A 23,062-nucleotide genomic window follows, 5' to 3' on the forward strand; every position below is an offset into this window, starting at 1 on the left:
TGGATATGCTCCTGCCATCTTTCTGCTTTGTCTTCTTTCCCTAGAAGTGGCTTTCCATCTGAGCTCTTACTATTCATACACCTAGATTTCCTTTCTCCAAAGGTTTCCTTGATTTTCCTGTATGCAGCATCGACCTTTCCTAGGACCATACAACCTTCGACATCCTTGCACTTCTCCTTCAAGCCATTCTTCCTTAGCTACCTTGCACTTTCTATCCACTTGATTCTTTAATCGCCTGTATTCTTTTCTGCCCTCTTCATTTCTAGCATTCTTGTAATTTCGTCGTTCATCAATCAGGTCTAGTATCTGCTGGGTTATCCACTGATTCTTAGTTGATCTTTTCTTCCTTCCTAACATTTCTTCAGCAGCCCTACTGACTTCATTTTTCATGACTCTCCACTCTTCCTCTATAGTGTTTCCTTCAGGCTTTTCATTTAGTCCTTGTGCAACATGTTCCTTGAAACAATCCCTCACACTCTTTTCTTTCAACTTGTCTGGATCCCATCTTTTTGCATACTTTCCTTTCTTAAATTTCTTCCACTTCAGATGGCATTTCATGACCAACAAGTTGTGGTCAGAGTCCACATCTGCTCCTGGGAAAGTTTTGCAATCCAACACCTGGTTTCTGAATCTCTGCCTAATCATAATGAAGTCTATTTGATACCTTCCAGTGTCTCCAGGTCTCGTCCACGTATACAGCCGCCGTTTGCGGTGTTTGAACCAAGTATTGGCAAGGACTAAATTATGATCAGTGCAGAATTCAATCACCCGACTTCCTCTTTCGTTCCTTTGTCCCAATCCAAATTCTCCTACTGTACTACCTTCTCTTCCTTGGCCTACCACTGCATTCCAGTCTCCCATCACAATTAGATTCTCGTCACCTTTTACATATTGTATTAAATCTTCTATCTCCTCATATATCCTCTCGATTTCTTCATCATCCGCTGAACTAGTAGGCATATAGACCTGCACTATTGTGGTGGGCATTGGTTTGGTGTCTATCTTGACGACAATAATTCTTTCACTATGCTGGTCGTAGTAGCTTACCCGCTGCCCTATTTTCTTATTCATTATTAAACCAACTCCTGCATTTCCCCTGTTTGATTTTGTGTTGATAATTCGGTAGTCGCCTGACCAAAAATCTTGTTCATCCTGGCAATGTACTTCACTTATACCAATTACATCTAATTTTAGCCTATCCATCTCCCTTTTCAGATTCTCTAACCTACCACAACGATTCAAACTTCTAACATTCCACGCTCCGACTCGCAGAATGTCAGTATCCATCTTCCTGATGATCGCCCCCTCTTGTGTAGTCCCCACACGGAGATCCGAAGGGGGGACTAGTTTACCTCCGGAATATTTTACCCGGGAGGAAGCCATCATCAATACATCATTCATACAGAGAGAGCTGCATGTCCTTGGGAGTTAGTTACGGCTGTAGTTTCCGGTTGCTTTCAGCCGTGTAGCAGTATCAACACAGCTAAGCCACGTTGAGTATTATTACAAGGCCGTATCAGTCAATCATCTAGACTGCCGCCCTTGCAACTACCGAAAGGCTGCTACCCCCCTTTCGATGAACCATTCGTTAGTCTGGTCTCTCAACAGATACCCATCCGATATGGTTGCACTTGCGGCTCGGCTATCTGCATCATTGGGACACGCAAGCCTCCCCACCGTGGCAAGGTCACATGGTTTGCAGAGGAGGAAATTTTATTTATTTCAGAATTTTCCTTTTGTTACCAGTTTGTTATTGTATTTTTGTTTTTTGTATTTCTTTATTATTTACAAAACTTCCCTCAGTTGAAGGTTGCTACAATGGACAAATTATAACAAAAACAATGAAATGTGGCTTACATTTATAATTTTGTTTGATCACATTATTCTTATCACGTCCTTAACCCTAGAACTGTCAACTGTCGAATATATTCGACATGTTCATATTTCTTCTCGCAATTTCTTCATTTCTTCAACAGATGTCATGGCAGTCTACTTCTTGTTGTTCTCAATGTCCACAACAGCCACGAGTTCAGTTTCATTCATATTTACCACCTCTTTGGGCGCAGTTTTACAGAAATAAATGAGTGCAGTTTTCCGCCAATATGTTTTGAGCACCATTTAGTGTTTGTAAACAGACCTTCACGGGCTCCGCTTTGCTATTCTATTTAATTTTATTTAGTAATGTTGCATTTGGCGTGTGTAAATTACTTCTTTATATATAAATTGTTATTTGATTGAGTATATACATTTTTTGTACAGTGTGTTTCTAAATATGGCATCTTCACTTCATTACGGAAAGTGAGTAATGAAGTAGTGCGAAATTTGTTGGAAGATGAAAGTGACGCATCTGACTTTGAGGTTAGTGACAATGAACTGACAGTTTCAGAGTCAGATTTGGAATGTTTAATGGCTGTTTCTTTGCATCAATATGGGAAAGTGATGACGAACCTCCCATAAACCAACCTATCATAACAGTGTGGTCTAAGGTCACGCCTCCAAACGATTGCATGTCAATATATTTTCCCTAATATTTTCAAGAATATACATCTCAGATTGATGAAACTTTTGCTAGTGCATTACAGTTACATTATTGACAATCCGTATATCTCAGTTTGTTTCTGACATGTTCCAGTTTTGTGTACATATGATCAGAAGTTTTATTACTATTTTGAATTTAGGAATTACACTTTTTGAACAGACTGCTTGTAGATTTTTCTGGTCAAAACATTTATGTAAATCCGCATCACCACGACAATCCTCAGTGTATTCGCTTTACATAGATACATAAAACTTTGTAGATTTATTTCATTTCATTTGTTTCATTTATTTTATTTAGACAAGTGAAAGCTGCCACAAGATTTAACATTGCCAGTTCTAGGGTTAAATTACAAGAGTTATAGCATGTAGCAGTGATTTCTGAACAATGAAATAAAGCTAATAAAGAAATAGTTTGCAGTTCTGGAACATCTAAATTAAATATCTTTATTGAGTTAGTTAAGGCCATTAGGTCTTTTCTTACACTAAACCAAACTGTTTTCAAAAATTCCAATGAATCAAGGAATAGTCCTACCATTAACTCTTTCCGGTCTAACTGCGAGAACGAGCTATGCACGCATTCTGGTGATTTCATCGTGTTTCTTCATGTATTAGTTACGAGAGTATTTAAGCAGATGGCAGTATTATATGTCTAAGTCAGAGAATTTACGATGTTTTCGATCAACATGCATCAGTAGATGTTGTCACTCAGTGAGCTCTAATACATGGCTTCTAGCGGCAAACATGTGCTTGACGAAACTGATATTTTCAATATTTTATGATATATTTTAAGTTCATGCGCAAATGAACACATTATTGACATATGAATTCGAAACAACTTCTTACATTTCATTATGATTGGAGTTCGTTTTATGGCCTAGTGCATGTTCCCGTGTATTTCAAATTTGCATGAATACGTAAGATCATCTACATATTAGTAAAGTTGTCTGTTTAGAAGACTGTATTTTCTCTTTCTCAGAAGTCTTTTGTGGTAAATGGAACAATATTTCTACATTTGAGTAACTTTTGACAAAATTTATCAATTCAAATAAAATGTCATAAGAGCTTCTATTTTCATTATTGTAATTATTACTGTTATTATTGAATTTTTTTTATCGTACTCATTATTGTTGTTTTGTAATTGCAATGCACATTTTATATTAGCAAAATAGGGTAAATATAACAGTGTTTCAGAAAACTGTAGGCCTACCTGCTTAGTTATCCGTCAGACCTTTTTTCCATTCGTAAAACATGGTATAATATATAAACAATTTTAAAATCTCAAGTGATGGTTGACATAATACAAACAGTATTTCTCAAAACTAGATGCTCAAACAAGCACAAAGAAAAAAGAATCATGCAAATATCTCATACAGGTACAGAGATAAAATGTTTTAAATATCCTTCAAAATGCCCACTCCAGAAAGTTTGTTGGGGATATTAAGGCCCAGGCTAGAATGGGTTAATCCTTGATGTCCTTCAATCCAGATTTATGATTTATGAGCAAATATTGTAATTGGATGAATGTCTGTATATTTGCATTCAATGAATGAATGAATGAATCAATAAATAAATTAATAAATTAATTAATAAATAAATGAATGAATGAATGAACGAACAAACAAACAAATAAATAAATAAATAAATAAATAAATAAATAAATAAACTACCATCACCCCCATTTCCTTTTATCTGCAAGTTGAGGAAGGTTTTGTTTTACATATTCACCACTTTGTTTCAGATCCTCACTTTGAAAGATCCAGAAGAGGAAACACAAGATGATCGTCAAGGTAAAATGCTCCTGCACACAGAGTATTCACTGCTCTCCTTGTTACACAATCAAGATGGCATCATACACCATCATGGCTTCTTTAAGGTATGTTTTAACCTTTGTTCTGTATTTGGTGAGGCACAGTTCTATAAAAGAATTTATTAAACAGTTCCATCTATTCTGTTCTTGATCGTAATGATTACAGTATATTAAAAATTAATTTTAAATTTCTGGGACATGTTTCTGCCTTTTTTGTGGCCATTTTCAGCTAAAATCAAAATTGTTTGGACACTTAGAAAATGTTCTAATATATTCTTTGGTGAAATAAAATTAAAACTGATGTGAACAAGCCACCAAACATCAAGCAACGTCTTAAAGGTGGCACTTTATTTTAATTTGTAATTATGTGCATTTTTAATACAGTCAAAACTGGTTAGGATGTTTTTATGGGGACTGAAAAAAATAATGTCATAAAGAGGGAACATACTAAAAAATTAAAAGCAATTTTGCTGTTAAATTTAAGGTTAGATTTGAACGTAAAAATAATTACCATAAAAACAAAGAAACAATTGTAATTAATGAAATAAATAAAGAAATAATACATTTTAAGAACACTCAACACAGTAAAAAATTAAGGAAAAATGTTCTTAGAAACACAAACTATACACGTCGCACTTATGTTTACAGTTGTCATAGGAAGGTCTTACATCTGGGCGATTTGCACGTTTCATGTGTGGATTAGCGTCCACTTTCTCAATAAACTGTAACTTTTACAGCATCGTTAGACACCTACTATGGGATCAGAAAGTCCCACAAAGAACAAAAATGACCCTGTACAAGTCATATTTCATTCCTATCCTTACATATTCTCTGGAAACCTGCACACTAACATCAAAGGATTATAGTAGGATTCAAGCCTGTGAAATGAAATTTCTTAGAACTGCCCTCCAAAAGACCCGACTTGATCATGTGAAAAATGATGAGATCCGATCTAACCTAGGTCTAAATGAATCGATGGAGGAAAGACTTAGGTCATCTAGACTTAAATGGTTTGGGCATGTTAAACGAATGAATAGCACAAGGTTACCATGTGCTTATTTGGAAAAGAGAATAACAGGTAGAAGACCAGCTGGAAGACCGAGAAGAAGATGGATGGACCAACTGAGGGAAGACGTGGAGAGAAGAGGATGGAATTGGGAATCTGTCTTGGACAACGAAATGTTTTTGAATAGGCAACTTTGGAAGACGCTCGTTTTCAAACACCCTACCCGGCTCGCTGGAAGGGCAAACCGATGATGATGATGATGATGAATTTTTCATCACGTATAAACTGTCTAGCTTTCTTCTCCATAACTGAATGTCCTGCAAACCACTATGCATGAGTACAAAAGGCCTAATTTATTGCGTTGTTCACTTACGAACGTAAAATTAAGCACCAACATGTCAGCTGCATACATAGTACAGTTGGCCTAATTTACGTACGTTGTTAGTTGTTACTAGAGCAACTAGAGGAAGAATTAGGTGAATACCAAGGAGGCTTCAGACCGTGGAGAAGCTGTGCAGAACAAATCATCACTTTAAAATTAGTTATAGCATATAATAAGAAGCAAAACAAACCTCTTGCAATAACCTTCGAGGACTTTAAAAAAAGCTTACGACTGTATCCATAGACCTTCAGTGTTGAAAATTTTAAGAAATTTTGGCCTCCATACAAAATTAATCAAATTGATTGAACTCACCTTAACCAACATTAAATCAAAAGTCAAGTTCAGAGGGGAATTCTCTGAGCCATTCATCATAAAAACAGGCTTAAGACAAGGAGATTGCTTGTCACTACTGCTGTTCAATTATGCCTTGAAATATATAATGAGGGAATGGTACAAGAGTAACCCAAAGAACATCCGAATTGGAAGACCCAAAGACAACATAAGTTTAAATTGCCTAGGTTTTGCCGATGACCTTGCTCTCTTGTCCAACAATATTCAGGAAACCAGACAAGTTATATCACTGCAGGAAATAGCACAGAAAATTGGTCTTGGAATATCTTTTGAAAAGAGAGTAATCATTTTTACTGATCCACCATTCATAAACAAAATTGCCACAGGAAACCAAGAAATCAAAATTGTAGATAAATTTAAATATCTGGGAGAAATCATAACATATAACCTCAATGAAAAGCCAGCATGGCATAACAGAATAAATAAACTGACCAGAGCACAATATTTCACCAAGAATACCTACAACGAAAAGGGCCTGTCAATAGCAACAAAATTAAAACATTACAAAACAGTCACTCAACCAGAAATAACATACGCAAGCGAAACCATCTTGAAAACAACTCACACTGCACAAATAGACAAAATACTCAAGATAGAGAGAAGAATCATTAGAACGTGCATCAACAAATCATACCAAAAAGATGGACACTGGAGAGTAGCTTCTAATGAAACAGTCTACAAGGCAATAGAACCAGTAATGAGCACAATCAGGAAGAAACGCATTTCATTTTTTGGACATCTAATCAGGACACCAGAGAACAGGATCATCAGGAAAATAATAGAAAAATTATGGAATAGTAAGTGCAGCATTAAGTGGATTACAGAAATCAAGGAAGATATGGATGAACTACAAATTACAGTGGAAGACCTAAGAAACAAAACCGACAAAATCGAGAAACTCACAGACAAACAAACCAGACTGCAAATCAGAATCAAGAAACAGACAATAGGAAGGGTGATTTCCGATGAAGAAAGAAGGATAAGATCAGAGAGAATGAAGAAGTACTGGGCTGACAGGAAACTGAAAAATTCTTTGTATAAAGTTGGCTAGAGTGGTCCAATGAAGGCCATAAAATGTAAATAATAATAAAAAATCCTTACTCTGGCCAGTTGTCGCTGGCCCGTCCTGCGTGTAGTGTGGCCGGGAACACTAATTTAAATTTCTCATGGTGGGTATTGCGAATGAACTAAGGAGTGATGTAAATGTACTATCCAGGTTTCTTTAGCATGTATTTAATAGGACATGGACTGGGACTTAGGAATAATGACGTAATAACCAGGGAAATGTGCTAGAGAAGTGCGTCTTAACCAGTTTCGACTGTATGTATGTTTTAATGTGTAATTTTTTCATAACATATCAGTTTTCCAAGTGACCCAAATGATCTTGGCTTTAGCTCAAGGTGGCCACAAAAGACTGAGACATGTGCTAGAAATTTTAAATGAATTTTTAATGTACTAATTACGATCAGTAGGTGGAACTTGTTTAATAAATTATTTTAAAGAATTGAGTCTCATCAACATGCATCAATACCAAACCCAAAATGAAATTTACTAGCTGTAACTTTGTTCTGTAGTCTGCAAACGTTTTATGTAGTGCCGTCGTCCTTGTTTAAAGCATATTGTTACTTCTTTTTGCACTAAATTTTTTTAAATACCTTGGCTGTACCATAAACAACAATGGCAATCTCAAAAGTTTAATCTCAAGAAGAATCCAGTTTGGCTGGAATGCTTGAGAAGGGTTTCCAGTGTGTTATGTGTGAAAGTCCGACTCCATGGCTGAATGGTTAGCGTGCTGGCCTTTGGCCACTGGGGCCCCGGGTTTGATTCCCGGCAGGGGCAGGAATTTTAACCATCATTGGGGGTATGTGTCGTCTTCATCATTTCATTCTCATCTTGACGCACGTTGCCTACACTGTTCGATCTGCTGGTTATTTAAAATTCATATTAATTCATTCTTCATCATCATGTTTTGAATTGTAGTCAGTGGATGAATTATTTGATAACTAAAACATATTTATACCACACAAAGACAATGTTGCAGGAATAATTATAAAATTAAAATAAATATAATAACAAAAATTATGGTTATGATCTTCTTGTCATAATATGATGTCTTTAAGTTGACTTAGGACTTCAGGCAACAAACATAGAAAATAGAGAACATTATTTTAATCTTTATATGACCTGATTTGTAAATAATTCTTAGTTATATGTAAAATCTGTTCTTCACCTTGATGTACATTATAACTCAGGTTCAGCTGTATGTTTTCAACCTCTTATTTTGTGTCTGTTTACCTAGTCATCCTGTATATTTAGTGAATGTTCTGTCAGGATTGTGCCTTGGAAGAGCGACAGTGTCCAGACGGGCGGTTGGTGTACACTGGTCGTGTGAAGCATAGACTCTGTCTGGTTCTTGACTGCCTGTGTGCTCACGACTTCTGCTCGCGTAATGCCGATCTCATCAACCTGCAGCATTACGTAATTAGGGAGAAGAAGCTGTCCGAACTTGAGACGGTCATCATCTTCTACGACACCGTGCGCATTGTGGAAAGTCTTCACAAGGTGAGATGATTCTATTCTCATTGTTATTTTCTTGATGTGTCAGTGGTTGCACATCATCATCATCATCCTCATCCTTTCGCTTTAGCCAGCTCCTGCCAGGTCAGGGCGTTCATGGCACTTCTCCACCTTCCTCTCTCCTTCCACCATTCCTCTTCCATCACTTTGTCGCAGTCCATGTTTCTTCTTCTTGCACTCCTCTTTATTGAATCGATCCGCCTTGTTCTATGTCTCCCTCTCAGTCTCTTTCCCTTGAACTTCATCTCCTTCATCTGTTTTGGAATTCTTTCCTTCTCCATCCTCTTTACATACCCAAACCATCTTAGTGTACTCCTGTCAATTCTCTCATTTAAGCTTTCCATTCCGACCTCCTTTCTCACATCTTTGTTTCTCATTCTGTCTTTCTTATTATATTTCTTAGGTATTTCATTTCGCTGGCTTGAATTCTATTCTCGTCCCTACTTGTCATAGTCCAGGTCTCAGCCGCATAAGTCAAACTGGATGCATAATACATTGTGTACATTATCTCTTTACACTTCCTTATTCCAGACAAGGTTTCTTACACTCTGGTAGAAGGCATAGCCCTGTTCCACCCTCTTGCTAATCTCCATGGCCACCTTTGTACTCTGCATTAATTCACTCCCTAGGGATTTGAAACTGTCAACACTTTCAAGGCTTTGACCATAAATTTTCACATTGCCTTTCCCTTGTCTTTCTCATATTGTTATCACCAAGGTCCTGCTTTTCTCTGCGCTGAACTTCTCACCATACTTTTCAGTTTTTCAAAATGGATCCCTCGATTTCTCATCCCTCAGGATGTGTACGTGCTACTGTGTTTTGGTAAATTTCCTTTGGGCCTTACTTTAGGATGAGTTTAGCTATCCAACATGACTTCTCCACACTGACTGTGAGGTATTGTAACTCGCAGTATTCTTTAGCAATCCACACTGATGCACTCCTTAATTGACAACATAAACTGAACCCTATTATGAAACAAACTGTGATGTTCTCCCTAATATTAACACTACAAGAAAGAAATTTGCTGATAAATTGCCATTTATACTCATCGTTCCGCACAATCGCAATAGAAATGACGATACCCTTCACTCTGCTTGTGTAGATATATACAAGTTACACCGTCGATACGTGGTGTTGGTATCACAGTGAATTACCCAAGTTTTACTAAACTGAACACGGTTCACTTTTTTCAAATGCATACCATTAACTGTGACAAGTTTTGTCTAGATCTTGAAACCGGGTCATAAACAAATGATAAATGTTGTCAGTTGAAGGCCATGCCAGGGTGAATACACCGGTTCCGCCTGATCGCTGCAGTTAAGCAACATTGGGAGTAGTCAGTACTTGGATGGGTGACTGCTTTGGAACACCATGTGCTGTTGCCTCAGTTCCCTTTAGAGCCTCCATGGCTCAGGCACCTCTCATCGCTGGTTCCGTAATTCAAATCCTGGTTACTCCAAGTGAGATTTGTGCTGGACAAACTGGAGGCGGGATACTTCTCGGAGGAAAAACTGGAAGAAGTCTGACCCTTCAAAGAATGAAAGTATCGGAAGGACCTTGAAGGGGGTGAAAATGAAAGACTCCCTAGGGTTCGCAAACTGTTAGGGTCAGAAGAGAACAAGAGTTGATCATGGAAGCTTGATAGGAAAGAGGACACTGAGAAGCCAGGTACAAGTAGGTGAGAGCAATGCCTGTCTGATACTCCCTCTGGGTTCTCCTTTCTGCTACTTCTTCCCACAGGCAAGGGATATCGTGGACGTTTTTTATGTCCGCTTTGTGTCAATGAAAATTCACAGCCTGTTCCGGTCATTCAGTCGGGTCAGGAATGGAATGAATTAATCCCCCCATCTAGCGGCGAGGATAGGAGTTGTGCCAGCTGCCAAAGCCTGTCGCACTCCTCTGACTGAGAGATGTAGAGTGTTGCTGGAATGAAAGATGACAGGGAAAACCAGAGTACCTGGAGAAAAACCTCACCCGCCTTCCACATTGTCCAGGAAAAAAAAAAAAAAAAAAAACCCATGACACAACAGCCCCAAAGGGCCATGGCCTACCAAGCGACCGCTGCTCAGCCCACAGGCCTGCAAATTAAGAGGTGACGTGTGATCAGCACAACTGATCTCTCGGCCGTTATCCTTGGCTTTCTAGACCGGGGTAGCTATCTCACTATCAGATAGCTCCTCAATTGTAATCACGTAGGCTGAGTGGACCTCGAACCAGCCCTCAGATGCAGGTAAAAATCCGTGACCTGGCCGGGAATTGAACCCGGGGCCTCCGGGTAAGAGGCAGACATGCTACCCCTAAACCACGGGGTCGGCTACTTTGTCCAGCACAAATCTCGTATAGAGTGACTGGAATTTGAACCTCGAAACCCAGCGGTGAGAGGCCAGTGCGTTGCTGCCTTAGCCATGCAGGCTCAAGTGAAAAATCTCATTTCTAAATTTTTTGACTGCCTGATGGGGAATTGAAGTTGTGTCCTTCCAAGTAAACCGTGCAGGTTTTTGTCTCATCGAAGTAGGCAGCGCCTTATTTTGTATTTTATTTGTATAAACAACATATTCTAAGTTCTTTTCATGACTCAAGTAATTTAACTTTTAGCTCCCTCTATGGATCAGTAGTAGAGTATCGATTTCTGGATCCCAATGCCACGGGTTCGAACTGGACAGAGATATTTTATTTTTATAGTACGAGAAAAACTCCATGAAACCCTCCAAGTCATACGATGTCAGCGTATGAAAGATCTCAAGTGACACATTTAGTGTTTACCCGACAAAATTCATTAAAACTTAGCCATAGACGCCCAAAAGAGATCTGGTTTAGCGTGCCATGTCGTAGAGTACAACACAACACAATACAACCAGCTCGTCTCTATGAATTACATCCTGTTTGGTGCCCCAAAGTTTGTGTAGAACATCTTTCCACTACACCACTTGGTTTGGAAATCGTGTTTCGCCATATTTTATCCATAATGGACTCGCTAGCTGATTTTTATAAAGCTGCGGTTGGGAACAACTAGCAGCTACTTGCGCGGCCTAGCGATAGCTAGCACCACATTTCATTGAACACAGTTCTGTATAGTGATGGGACATGCGATTCATTTTATTCCGTTCACATCACCGAATTGATACAGGATTCAATGCTCGCTGCTGCCATCTTGTCGTTATTTTATGAACAGCTTTCCTATCAGTCATCCAGCTTTCAGATTCAAGTTTCTCCTGCAGCCACCTCTTCACATCAAGTTTTTATGTTAAAGAGCCTCCATGTCAATGAAAATGGTCGCAATTAAAAGTTCCTATTGTAAAATTATATGTAATAATGTTTACTATTTTGTAAAATACTGTGTACTAAACCTCATTGCTTTGAGGTACAGTTGTTTTCTTTTATTTCTGGTCTTGAAACCCTTGCACCTCCACAGGAGAACATCACATATAACTCATTTAGTTGTTCCTTTCCTTTTCTTGTAGTTCATAAATGTCTTCTCCTTCTGTTGGCAACTTATCCCATTCATGTCTCGATATGATATGTATATTTCTTCACTTGTTTTTGTAGGTTAATACTATTTATGTTGTTCTCACCCAACAGAGGAATATTGTTCATCGTGATCTCAAGCTAGGTAACCTGGTACTTAACCGCGGCACTCACCGCGTCACCATCACTAATTTCTGTCTGGGCAAGCATCTGGGCAGCGAGAACGATCTGCTCAAAGACCAGCGAGGATCTCCGGCATACATCTCTCCGGATGTACTCTGTGGCAAGCCGTATCTGGGTGAGTCACCTCACGATGAAATGCATGTAAATACAGTATGGGTCATAAGTATGCACTAAAAATGCTTCAAATATGCATGCAATTAACCCGGGAATAGTGGTGCAGGGTATTTTGTGACGTGGCGCAAACTTATTTTGTTCAATTGCACTTATTTTTAAACTTGAGACCTTGGGTGCCACATACCTCTCCCCACACTCCTTGCCTTTTGTCTGAGGTCAGTAGTGTTGTAGTGAATGGTGTCCATTCTTAGAAAGAGGGATTATTGTCAAGCGGTGCAATGAAGTGTCTCGTTAGACCCCGCACCACCAGTCCTGTTTGTAGAAAGTACAGCAGCAGCAGAGTTGAGTGTACCCAGTGACTTATTTTGTGACAATGTTAGGAATTCATTCAGTCAATCCCTTATCGCGGAAACTATTTATCAAGGGTATGAGGCAAGTGTGTTATGTCTTTTACAGTTTGTGGAGGAGGAGGAAGTTTTATTGAGAATGAGGATGAATTTATTAGAAGTATTAGTTTTTATTAGAAGACTCTAACAGTGATACGCGACACAGCGCTAATGAAGAATTAAATACTAGTGACAATTATTTACATCTTTATCAATGGTTTTGTACCACAACAATAAAGGATGATGTTACAAACTGGACAAAAGTTCCTCCTGCTAAAAACTCACGTACTTGAACCCACAACATTGTCACTGTACGAACCTCAAGATATGGATTGTCATGAAGAGGATAATTATTTCTAGTAGCGTAATTATTTTGGAAGAAACCTTCCCCACCACCCAGGGATATACTGCAGGAATAGCATTACGTAGTTAGCAGGATCTAAGCATGTCAGCTGCATTATGCAAGATAATGTGTTTAATAAAAATTATTCCTAAGCATGGCAAGTTTTTAATTTTGTATGCTGTGATGCTAATTAATATTGGATATATACATTTATTTTCGATAAAATACCATGCTATTGAGTTAATAAATCTAATACTTCAATATTATGATACTAGTGATATATACTAGCAACCCATTGAAAGGACATTTGATTGCTTTCAAGTCTTGCAAAAAGAAAAATGCAACACCATAACGGGACACATGGCCCAATACTTGGAAGGATGATGATGATGATGATGATGATGATGATGATGATGAATAAAAATGAGTAATTTTGTTATTAAAGCTAGTTCAGTCATAGTGGGCACAAAGTACCCCACGCCACCGCTCACGTTGCACCAACGAGCGCCACCTGTCCTGGATTAAAAAACTTTCTTTGGCTTATTCCAGGTATTTCTAGGGTTGTTGGAAGCACCTAGGCTCATTTTGCCTTTTGCTGGGGGTTTAAAGACGGATGCCCTTTCTGGCACCACTGACCAAAAGACACGAGAATTAAATCCAGGCCAGTAAAAATTTTTTAAATTTCTTTACGTCGCACCGGCACAGATGGTCTTATGGTGACGTTGCAAGAGAAAAGGCCTAGAAGTGGGAAGGAAGTGGCTGTGGCCTGGTGTGAAAATGGGAAACCACAGAAAACCATCTTCAGGGCTGCCAACAGTGGGGTTCAAACCCACTATCTTCTCCTGGATGCAAGCACACAGCTGTGCGCCCCTAACTACATGGCCAACTTGCCCAGTGTGAAACTTTTAAGAAGTGGGATAGGAAAGACGAGAAAGGACAGAGTAAGAAATGAGGCAGTCATGAAGGAAATTGAAGTGGAAAAGCTTTTCGACACAATGGGGAGGGGTGAACTTAGATGATTTGGTCACGTTAAGAGGATGGAAGAGGAAAGGATGCTGAAGCGGATGATGGAGACCTGGATAGAAGAAGGAAGGGCAAAACAGAGACCCAGGCTAAGGTGGCTGAAAATGATCAAGAATAGTATAATTAGAAGAAACCTCGATTGGAACACATTTAAGGAGGAAGAATGTTGGTTGAATAGAGGAAGATGGAAAGATGCCATAAACATCCCAATCCAGCAGGAGCTGGATGAGGGAAATGGGTGGTGGTGATGATGATTAGTCTCAACTCAGGATTGACCAGGATTTGAACCAGAGCCTTCTGGGTGGGAAGCCAGCAACTAAGCCACTGAGCTAATCATTTTTCCAAATATCATTGCATTTCTTCTTCATCATCGTTATTATCATCATCATTTTCCAGCTCCAGTTTTCTGGCTGTGGTGTATGAGCAGTTGCCATGTCTTCACACATCATGTCTTCCAGGACATCTCATTGAGACCGCTCTCCGTAGCATTTCCTTGGCCTTCCCCTTGGTCTTCTGCCTTGGACAGTAAGGTTAAAGTATTTTCTGGCAGGTCTTTCATTGTTCATTCTCATAATGTGTCTCTACCACTGAAATCTGTGCTTCTTTATTACACTCAATGCCAGCTACCTTTCTGTGCACTAAAAATGTGGACAGTGTGCAGAAGAAATTAAGAAATATGCATTTGCACTTGTTCCTTCCCATTAGTTATATTGACCCGTTGAGTTCCTTTTCTCCTTTTGTATTTGCCCTGTGTTCGTCGCCTTTGCCACCTGTAAAACCAAAACCAAACCCCATGGTGCAACAGTCCCATAAGGGCTTTAACCTACCAAGCAATCATCTTGTTGTCGGCACAACGAATCCTCTTGGCCATTATTCTTGGTTTTCTAGACCGGGGCCGTTATCTCACCGTCAGATAGCTCCTCAATTGTAATCACGTAAACTCAGTGAACCTTGAACCATTCCTCACATCCAGGTAAAGATCCGTGACCTGGCTGGGAATTGAACCCGGGTCCTCCAGGTAATAGGCAGGCACACTACCCGTACACCACAGGGCTTGTCCTATGCTGCCCATATTCATCTTTATCCTTCCTCACTTCCCTTTTCTTTTGTTTATCCGGCTTTCTTCTTATCCCACACTTCCCACATCAAGACTGAAGATCTGTTAAGATGGTCCCTCAATGAGTGTTGAATTCTCATGAGGAAGCTGGGGCTGAGAAGTAACTGGTATAGAAGAACTGGGATTATTAAGGAGAGAAACAAACTGGTGGAAGGCGGCAATGTTTGAAAATGTGGAGTTGCCTGTGTCCTTATGTGTTTTCTTTCTGTTTCTGCCTGTTCTCATACTGACATGTCATTGAGGTTTTCCTATTATGTGTCCTTTTTGATGTTCCTTTCTTTTTCTATATAACAGTAATAGAACCATGATGAAACAAGTGCAGTATGTAGCTAGACTAATGCTATAATGACAGCAAATTGATAACACTAAATACTGTACGTGGTTTAACCTTAGCCAAGTGTTACACATCTTTATCCGGAACCCGTCTATTCCCGCGCGAGCGAAAGACGTGTTTATCTGGACTTTTTAGTTATGTGCATTTACAACCGTATATTTCCTATTGCCGATAGATGCCAGGTGCTTATAGACAGTGCCTCTATTTAGGCTGAACACGGGGATTTGGAATTTAAAGGCAGGTGTTGTTTGTTCCGAAGCACGGTTTCTATGCTGGTGTACTTCATGTAAGTTTGTTGACATTGTGAAAGTTCGTGTTTTGCCTTTTCTATACATAATGTCGCGGAAATATATTCAAACGAGAGTGAAATAGAGTCACAGTTATTAAATAGTGATGTTGAATACCCGGAAATGAATGATAATGAGCGGGGAAGCGAGGAAAGTAAAGTCGTTGCAAGAAAGTGCAAAAATAATCTAAGCGACAGAGCAGACACAGACTATGAAAAAAGGGTTCTATGGCCTACGTTATATGTAAGGCCCAAAAAGTAAGAAAAGAGACTATTTATTATTGTAACCCTTGCACAGCAAAGCCAGTTATACGCCCTGGTACATGCTTTGAAATGTATCACACAAGTGAAAGTTTCTAAACTGTCAGGGAAGAGTCAACATCATGTGTATAAAATTGTCTCATACAGTAAATACTAGTTAGAGTGTTACTGTACATGTTTATTAGTGAATTTGCCATTTCAATATTTATAGCAGTAGTCATTGTGAATCATGAAGTACGTTAGAAAGTGAATTACAGCTCACTTGTTTAGTGATCTTAATCGGGACTACTTTGTGTTGTGCCTTGTGCCATTTTTGCACTATAACCAGCAGTTAAGGATTTATTTTTTCAAGATAAAATGGATACCTACAAGTTGACCTCCTGGAATCAGGTATGAATGACTTAATAAACCTTAGTGTGCTTACATATTTGCATTTTCATGTGTATTAAGAATAAAACATATTTTTACAAAAAAAAAATTACACTCACAAACAAAAATGTATCTACTTGGCAAGGGTTAATGTAGGGTTAAAACAAGTAATATTACTGTAACACTCTCACTAAAATGAGCATGGTTTCCATGACTGCAGAAGTTTTTTAATAGGTTCCTGTGCCATACTGAATGTCATGTATCATTTTGCTTGATTTTATTTGACCTGCCGCTTATAACTGTCAATAAGTTTGACAGATGTGAACCTTCTACGGTGTGTAGAGTTATTCAGTTCTTCTTACTGGTCGAATCATGTTGTTTTCTGTACATTCTATACAGTTTGCTGACATATTGAATACATTGCAGTATTCTTTGTCAAGCCGACTGAAATACCCCTACTCGGGGCAGCTATCAAACTACAAGAGTAGTTTACAGGTGGCAAAGACGACAAACACAGGGCAGACAAAAGGAGAAAAGGAACTCAACGGGTCAGTATAACTAACTAATGGAAAGGAACAAGTGCAAATGCATATTTCTGCAATGTGATCGAAATGTCTGCAAACTACATGGAATGGACAGAAAACAACATCATAGTTCAACCAGGAAAAAGAACTAAATAAGTTTGGTATTGTTGGCTCTCTTGTGGCAGTGAACGGCTTGCTCAGAGTTGTCATTTGTATTGCTGATATATCATAAGAGCGGCATCTAAGGGAAAGCGTTTCAATCTGAACATGAAATTAGAAGTCACGAAGTTGTGAAAAGCCACAACAAGTAGAATTAGCTTTGAGTTTGGAACCGTTACAACTGTTACTTGGGTTGTTACTACATGATTTGAATAAATGTTGTATAGCTATCATGTTTATATACAAAGATTTTTCATGTTAATGCCATTTTGTAAGTCCACTGTTAAGTTGAAAGAAGATAAATGATGGTTCAACCTTTAAATACTACTGTATTAAAATAAGAAATGTAAATTTTACATTCCTACTTAATTATAATATGGTACCGGTTTCGACCATTATTCTTGGTCATCATCACCCGATCACAAATATGTATAAAAGACAATGCACAGGTAAATAAAATGTGAAGTTTAAATAATTCCGTCAGTTGCTGTTTGTGAAGCACTAAAACACTTTAGGGAGCACTGTGTGTTGAAATTTCAGCTAATCACAAATAAGTATAAAAGATGATGCACATGTAAAGAAAATATGAAAATTAAATAATTCTGTCAGAATACTGGTCAAAACTGGTACCAATTATAATTAAGTAGGAATGTAAAACTTAATTTCTTATTTTAATAGTATTGAAAGGTTGAACCATCATATATTTTCTTTCAACTTAATAGTGAACTCACTTCAATACAGAACACTATGAAACTCTTATCTTTTAATTTTATAAGTCATCAATACATTAATGTTTCTGAGATGTTATGCAACCTAATTATCAATAAATCTATTGAGAGAAACTTTGAAATCTAAAGAAAAACATTTATGCTTTTCCTGTAAAATTAGTTAAACAGGACATAGTAGGTTTTCATTCTTAGGTGCCAATATATGACTTGATTTGACAGTTGTTTGTTCTTTTGTCCTTGCTTAATGATCATGAAATTGGTACTTGCATAGTGTGCGACATGTATTCATTCTCTGTGAACAGGTAAACCCTCAGACATGTGGGCGTTAGGGGTGGTGCTCTTCACAATGCTGTACGGCCAGTTTCCATTCTACGATTCGAGTCCCACTCAACTGTTCAATAAGATCAAGGCTGCCCGCTATACCATACCTAAGTGAGTAAACACAGTTTGATGTAATCGGTGAAAGGTAACTTCTTCACTTGTGGTAGACATAGGGCTGTAGGCCCTTTCTTACATTTAACTATTACAGTATTACCCCACTTTTATGGTCCCGCATTTTACGTTTTTGTGTCGTTGACAAATTTTTTGTTGGTTCCCTCAGATTCCCTAAGCTTGCAATGTATTAAAATCCTCAAAGTTACATTTGCAACATTTTATGCTTCCCACTATTTACGCACACAACCTCAGACTCGCTCTTCCTCTCCCTCTCACACTCACTCCCGCTCCCACACTCGTACACACACGCCGTCTGCCCCCCCCCCCCCTCCTCTCTCCATTTGTGCATGTCGTTTAGGCCTAGTGAGGACCGCAGGGCTCGCATCTACTCTTATGCATTGTTGATGAACTTAACCATAATAGGTATTTTATTTGATCCTGTATTGACTTGTCTAAATCTATTAAAGAAAGAAACTGTTTAAAATGGATAATGTTGGGTCCACCTTATCAATACACTTTTATTGATTGAAAATTATTTATTCTATCATACATGTTTCAGGAACAATATGCATTCCCTTTATCAGTGAAGTCAAATCAAGGAATAAAAAACAATATAACACTATCTTTTGTTTAAACCACAATTTAAAGAAGTATTGTATCCTAATTCACCATGTCAATGAATAAAACAACCAGTGAGAAATATTATGAAAATTATCATTACATAAAATTTTAATATTTTGATGAATGAGAATACCTAAATACATTTAAGATCTCAAGTTTTTTTCTCTTCCTTAAATGATCAAACGCTAGTTATATACAATGGGTTCTCTTCTGTACTTCTTTCATTTAAACTTAATTCAAAGTAATTTTTTTTGAGCAAGATAAATTTCTAAACTTTCTAAAACATTCATGAATTTTCCCTACTTTGCGGTACCCTTCTCATGGTCAATGGATGAACAGAATTACAAAGGCAGTGTATCAACAGTTATTTTACACTGGACCTTTATTTGAGGTAAGTGCATTTGTGTAACATTTATATCCTTTTCCATAGTATTTTTACATATGTGTCCCATGATTTACACTTTTCCCCTGTTTACACGGGATTTCCTTGGGTCCCTTGATAAGTTTAAAAAAGAGGGGTAATACTGTATTATCATTACGACCCTAATCCCCAGTAAAATGCTCATCAAGTGAACATGCGTTAACCACGATTTAATCCACTTGAATTGTAAAGGTAAATTATTTGTCAGTTGTGTATGTTGCTTAAAATTTCTAGTAGTTTTTCCGCTGATGCAAATTCTGGTAGTGAAGACTGTATAGATCCTGAAATGTTAAATCAAGCCCAGTTTCAAGCCTGAGTAGAGTTGGTGATGTAGATACCAGCAAACGATAGGTTCATCCCGGTAGAGACTCTTCTTCTTCTTCAATCTCTTCACTATGTCTCCTTTTCCTCTGCTCAGACCCTTTTGAGCCTGTTTTCTTTCCCTCTTAACCTTGGAATCCTTCCATTTTTAACCCTTTCTTTCTAAAAATCTCTCTTCCTGTTGCTGCTGCTTCTCTTATATTGTTTCTTTCCAAATCCTTCTTGACTTCATGAATCCAGGTGGTGGTGGTAGTAGTAGTAGTAGTAGTAGTTGTTGTTGTTGTTGTTGTTGTTGTTGACGACTTCTTGTTCCAAATATATTTGAAGATCTGTTTGGTTACTCTGTTGTCATCCAATTTGTATAAATGTCCAAAAAATATTGATCGCCTCTTCTGCATTGTTTATGTTATGTTTCCTATGTTCCAGTATATTTTGTCATTACTCCTTAATTTCCATAGTTCTGTAGTGGGGTGTGTGTGTTTTTTTTTTACGTTGTACCAACACAGGTAGGTCTTATGGCGACGATAGGATAGGCCCAGGAGTGGGAAGCAAGTGGCTGTGGCCTTAACACATTGCGGACCAGGTGCTCATCACAATGCTCAACCCCTGTGCCCAGCCATTTTCTGTGTAACTTACTGCTACATCGCATGCACATTAACAAATTAGTCTAACTTCACTAACCTTCTACTGATTATGGTGAAATTTACTGGAGACCTTTGGTAAGAGTCCTAATAATATTTCCTGGTGTGGTAGACTGTGTAGCAATGACCTCCGTGAAGGGACACACAGCAAATTTTGAGGAGATCAGTTGACCAGTAGTCTTTTCTACATGATTTTTTTACCTGTTCTGTCAATATAAACAAAGCAAGCAATTTTCGCAATACACAACTAGTTACATCAGGCCACTTCAAGCCCTTAGGGGATATTTTGTGTAATGAAGTAGTTCGCTGAATACAAGTTTGTCTGCTCGGCAACAAGTTCAAAGAAATCATCACAAAAAATAAGCCCTACTACTTCGTCAATGTTTTGAGGCTCATCAAGTCTTACCGTTATGCCAGGAACTCCTGGTAAATCCTTCAAAGTCGGCAAACTATTATTCTCCTCTCATTGATCAGAAGAAATAGACATATCACTTCCATTTACACTCACATCATCACTTTCAGCCTCGTTCTCGACCACCACTACTTCACGTTGTTTTGGAGGGCGCACATCATTATCAACCGAGACACTTTTGTCAGAATAGCTATCAACATCGAACTCGCAATCGTCAACATCACTGGGGCAATTTGAATACTTATCCGCATATAATTAATTAAAAATCTGGTCTCCATCTACGCTCTTTTTCAGTCTGGGAAGCGCTATGTTACCCATCACATGGCTACTTGAACGATGTAAATACGAGGTCGGAAAACTTGGCAAATGAATCATAAAACAGAAGAAGAACGTAAAGCAAAGCTAGCATGGAATATGCAAAAGCTTCAACGCTGAAATTTTAATAACCTTGACAGCCAGATAGTGTCAGAGGTTTCGACAGATGTCACCTAACATACAAGCCTCGTAAAGACGAGTTAACTTGTATCCTGTCCACAACGCTCGGCCAGCCAAACACGAGTGAACTCATCTCCCGTCCGCAATGTGTTAATTAGGTACAGCATTTGCCTTGTGTGAAAATGGGAAACCATGGAAAACCATCAACAGGGCTGTCGACAGTGGGATTCGAACGCATTATCTCCCGGATGCAAGCTCACAGCTGCATGGCCGTAACTGCACGGCCAACTCGCTTGGTCTGTAGTTCTTAGTGGACCGAGTATTTTCCATATAACTTTTCTTTCCAGTACTTCTAATTTATTCAGCTTGTAATTCAATACTAGGCATTCACTTGCGTATAGCCATTCTGGCTTGACTACCGTGTTGTAGTGTTGTGTTTGAAGGTTTTTAGATAAATACTTTTTGTTGTAGATATTCCTTTCCATCTTGTGTATCCCTTCTTTTTTCAGCAGACTTTTCCAAACCATTTTCTTGAGTTGTTTCCTCCAAATATCTAAATTTCTTTACTTTCCTTATTCAACCAATTTCTGACATTAGAAATCCTGGAGATTTTTTTTATATATTTGTCATAAATTTGATTTTTTTTCCCCTACAGAAAATCTTAAACCTGTTGTTCTGTTGGCTATTTTCTCCAAGAGATTGACTTGTATTGTTGCATTTTTCAGGTTTTCTGAAAGTATGGCAATATCAGCTGTAAACGCTAGACAGTTTATTTCAACACCTCTGTTCTTTCTTTCCAGTGTTAGGGACCGATGACCTTCGATGTTAGGCCCCTTAAAACAACAACAATCATCATCATCATCATCATCATCATCATCATCATCATCATCATCATCATCATCTTTCCAGTGTTATTAGTGATAGCTTGTATTCTTTCAGTTTTTCATTCCATATTCTTACTGTTTTCTCCAGGACACAGTTGAATAGGAGTGGAGATAAACCATCACCTTGCCTTACACCTGTTTGTATTCTGAAAGGTTTGGATCAGTTATTTCACCCATAAATTTCACTTTCGATATGGTGTCTGTTAAGGTTTCATGGATTAGGTTTGTCAATTTGGTTTTAACTTCAAAGTCTTAGATTTTTTAAAAAATATTTCTTCTTCTTCTTCTTCTTCTCACATTGACCTGTCATTGATTTTACACTAGTAAATGACTTGATTTGACACTTGGCTTGTTCCTTTCCATTTCTTATACTAAGATAATATGGAGACAGTGATGAATTAATAGTTGTGCGAACCTTATAATTGGACACTTTGTCTATATTCTTTAGTGATGGCCGAGTATCGGAGAGCACCACAGCATTGGTACGTCGACTGCTCGTTCTGGAACCACAGCAACGAATGACAGCATCTGAAGTTTTGGACTCTCTAAGTGTCATCATTGCTGCTAACAAAGTGTCAGCTTGTCCTTCTGAACAGTTGCAGGTTAGCTCTTGGAATGTATTTCATTATAATAGCTTTATTTTCATAAATTATGAGTATTTTCTGAGGTTAAATGAAACTAATTTTATATCTAAGAAAAATCTCAATTGATCTAAGTTGAAGGTGGCCAGATTTTTAAATTGTGTGATCTACTTCAGAGATTGAAAATTTTTGGGACTCTACTGTAGTTTGTTAGTGTTAATTTTTATCAGTAAGTACATATTTCATCCCAAATACTTACTCCTGCATATGAAATGAACACACATAATGCACTTACACAAATAAATAATTAAAGTAATTTTTTAATATTATTTTTAAATTTCAACGAGCAGACATTTTA

General features: G+C 38.1%; 1 protein-coding gene across 1 annotated transcript in view; it reads left to right on the plus strand.

Moving 5' to 3' along the window:
• LOC136885087 (serine/threonine-protein kinase 40) overlaps positions 1-22,725 on the plus strand; it is a gene marked incomplete at its 3' end in the record, with an annotated part of 40,133 nt that extends 17,408 nt beyond the window's left edge. Inside the window, 5 exon segments of the mRNA XM_068229988.1 lie at positions 4,277-4,411; positions 8,416-8,646; positions 12,241-12,424; positions 18,256-18,385; positions 22,572-22,725. Coding sequence (XP_068086089.1) covers positions 4,277-4,411; positions 8,416-8,646; positions 12,241-12,424; positions 18,256-18,385; positions 22,572-22,725 — 834 coding nt within the window.
• Positions 22,726-23,062: the final 337 nt, after the last annotated feature.

This window comes from Anabrus simplex, chromosome 13, assembly GCF_040414725.1.
Source record: "Anabrus simplex isolate iqAnaSimp1 chromosome 13, ASM4041472v1, whole genome shotgun sequence".
In the NCBI taxonomy this organism is placed as follows: domain Eukaryota; kingdom Metazoa; phylum Arthropoda; class Insecta; order Orthoptera; family Tettigoniidae; genus Anabrus; species Anabrus simplex.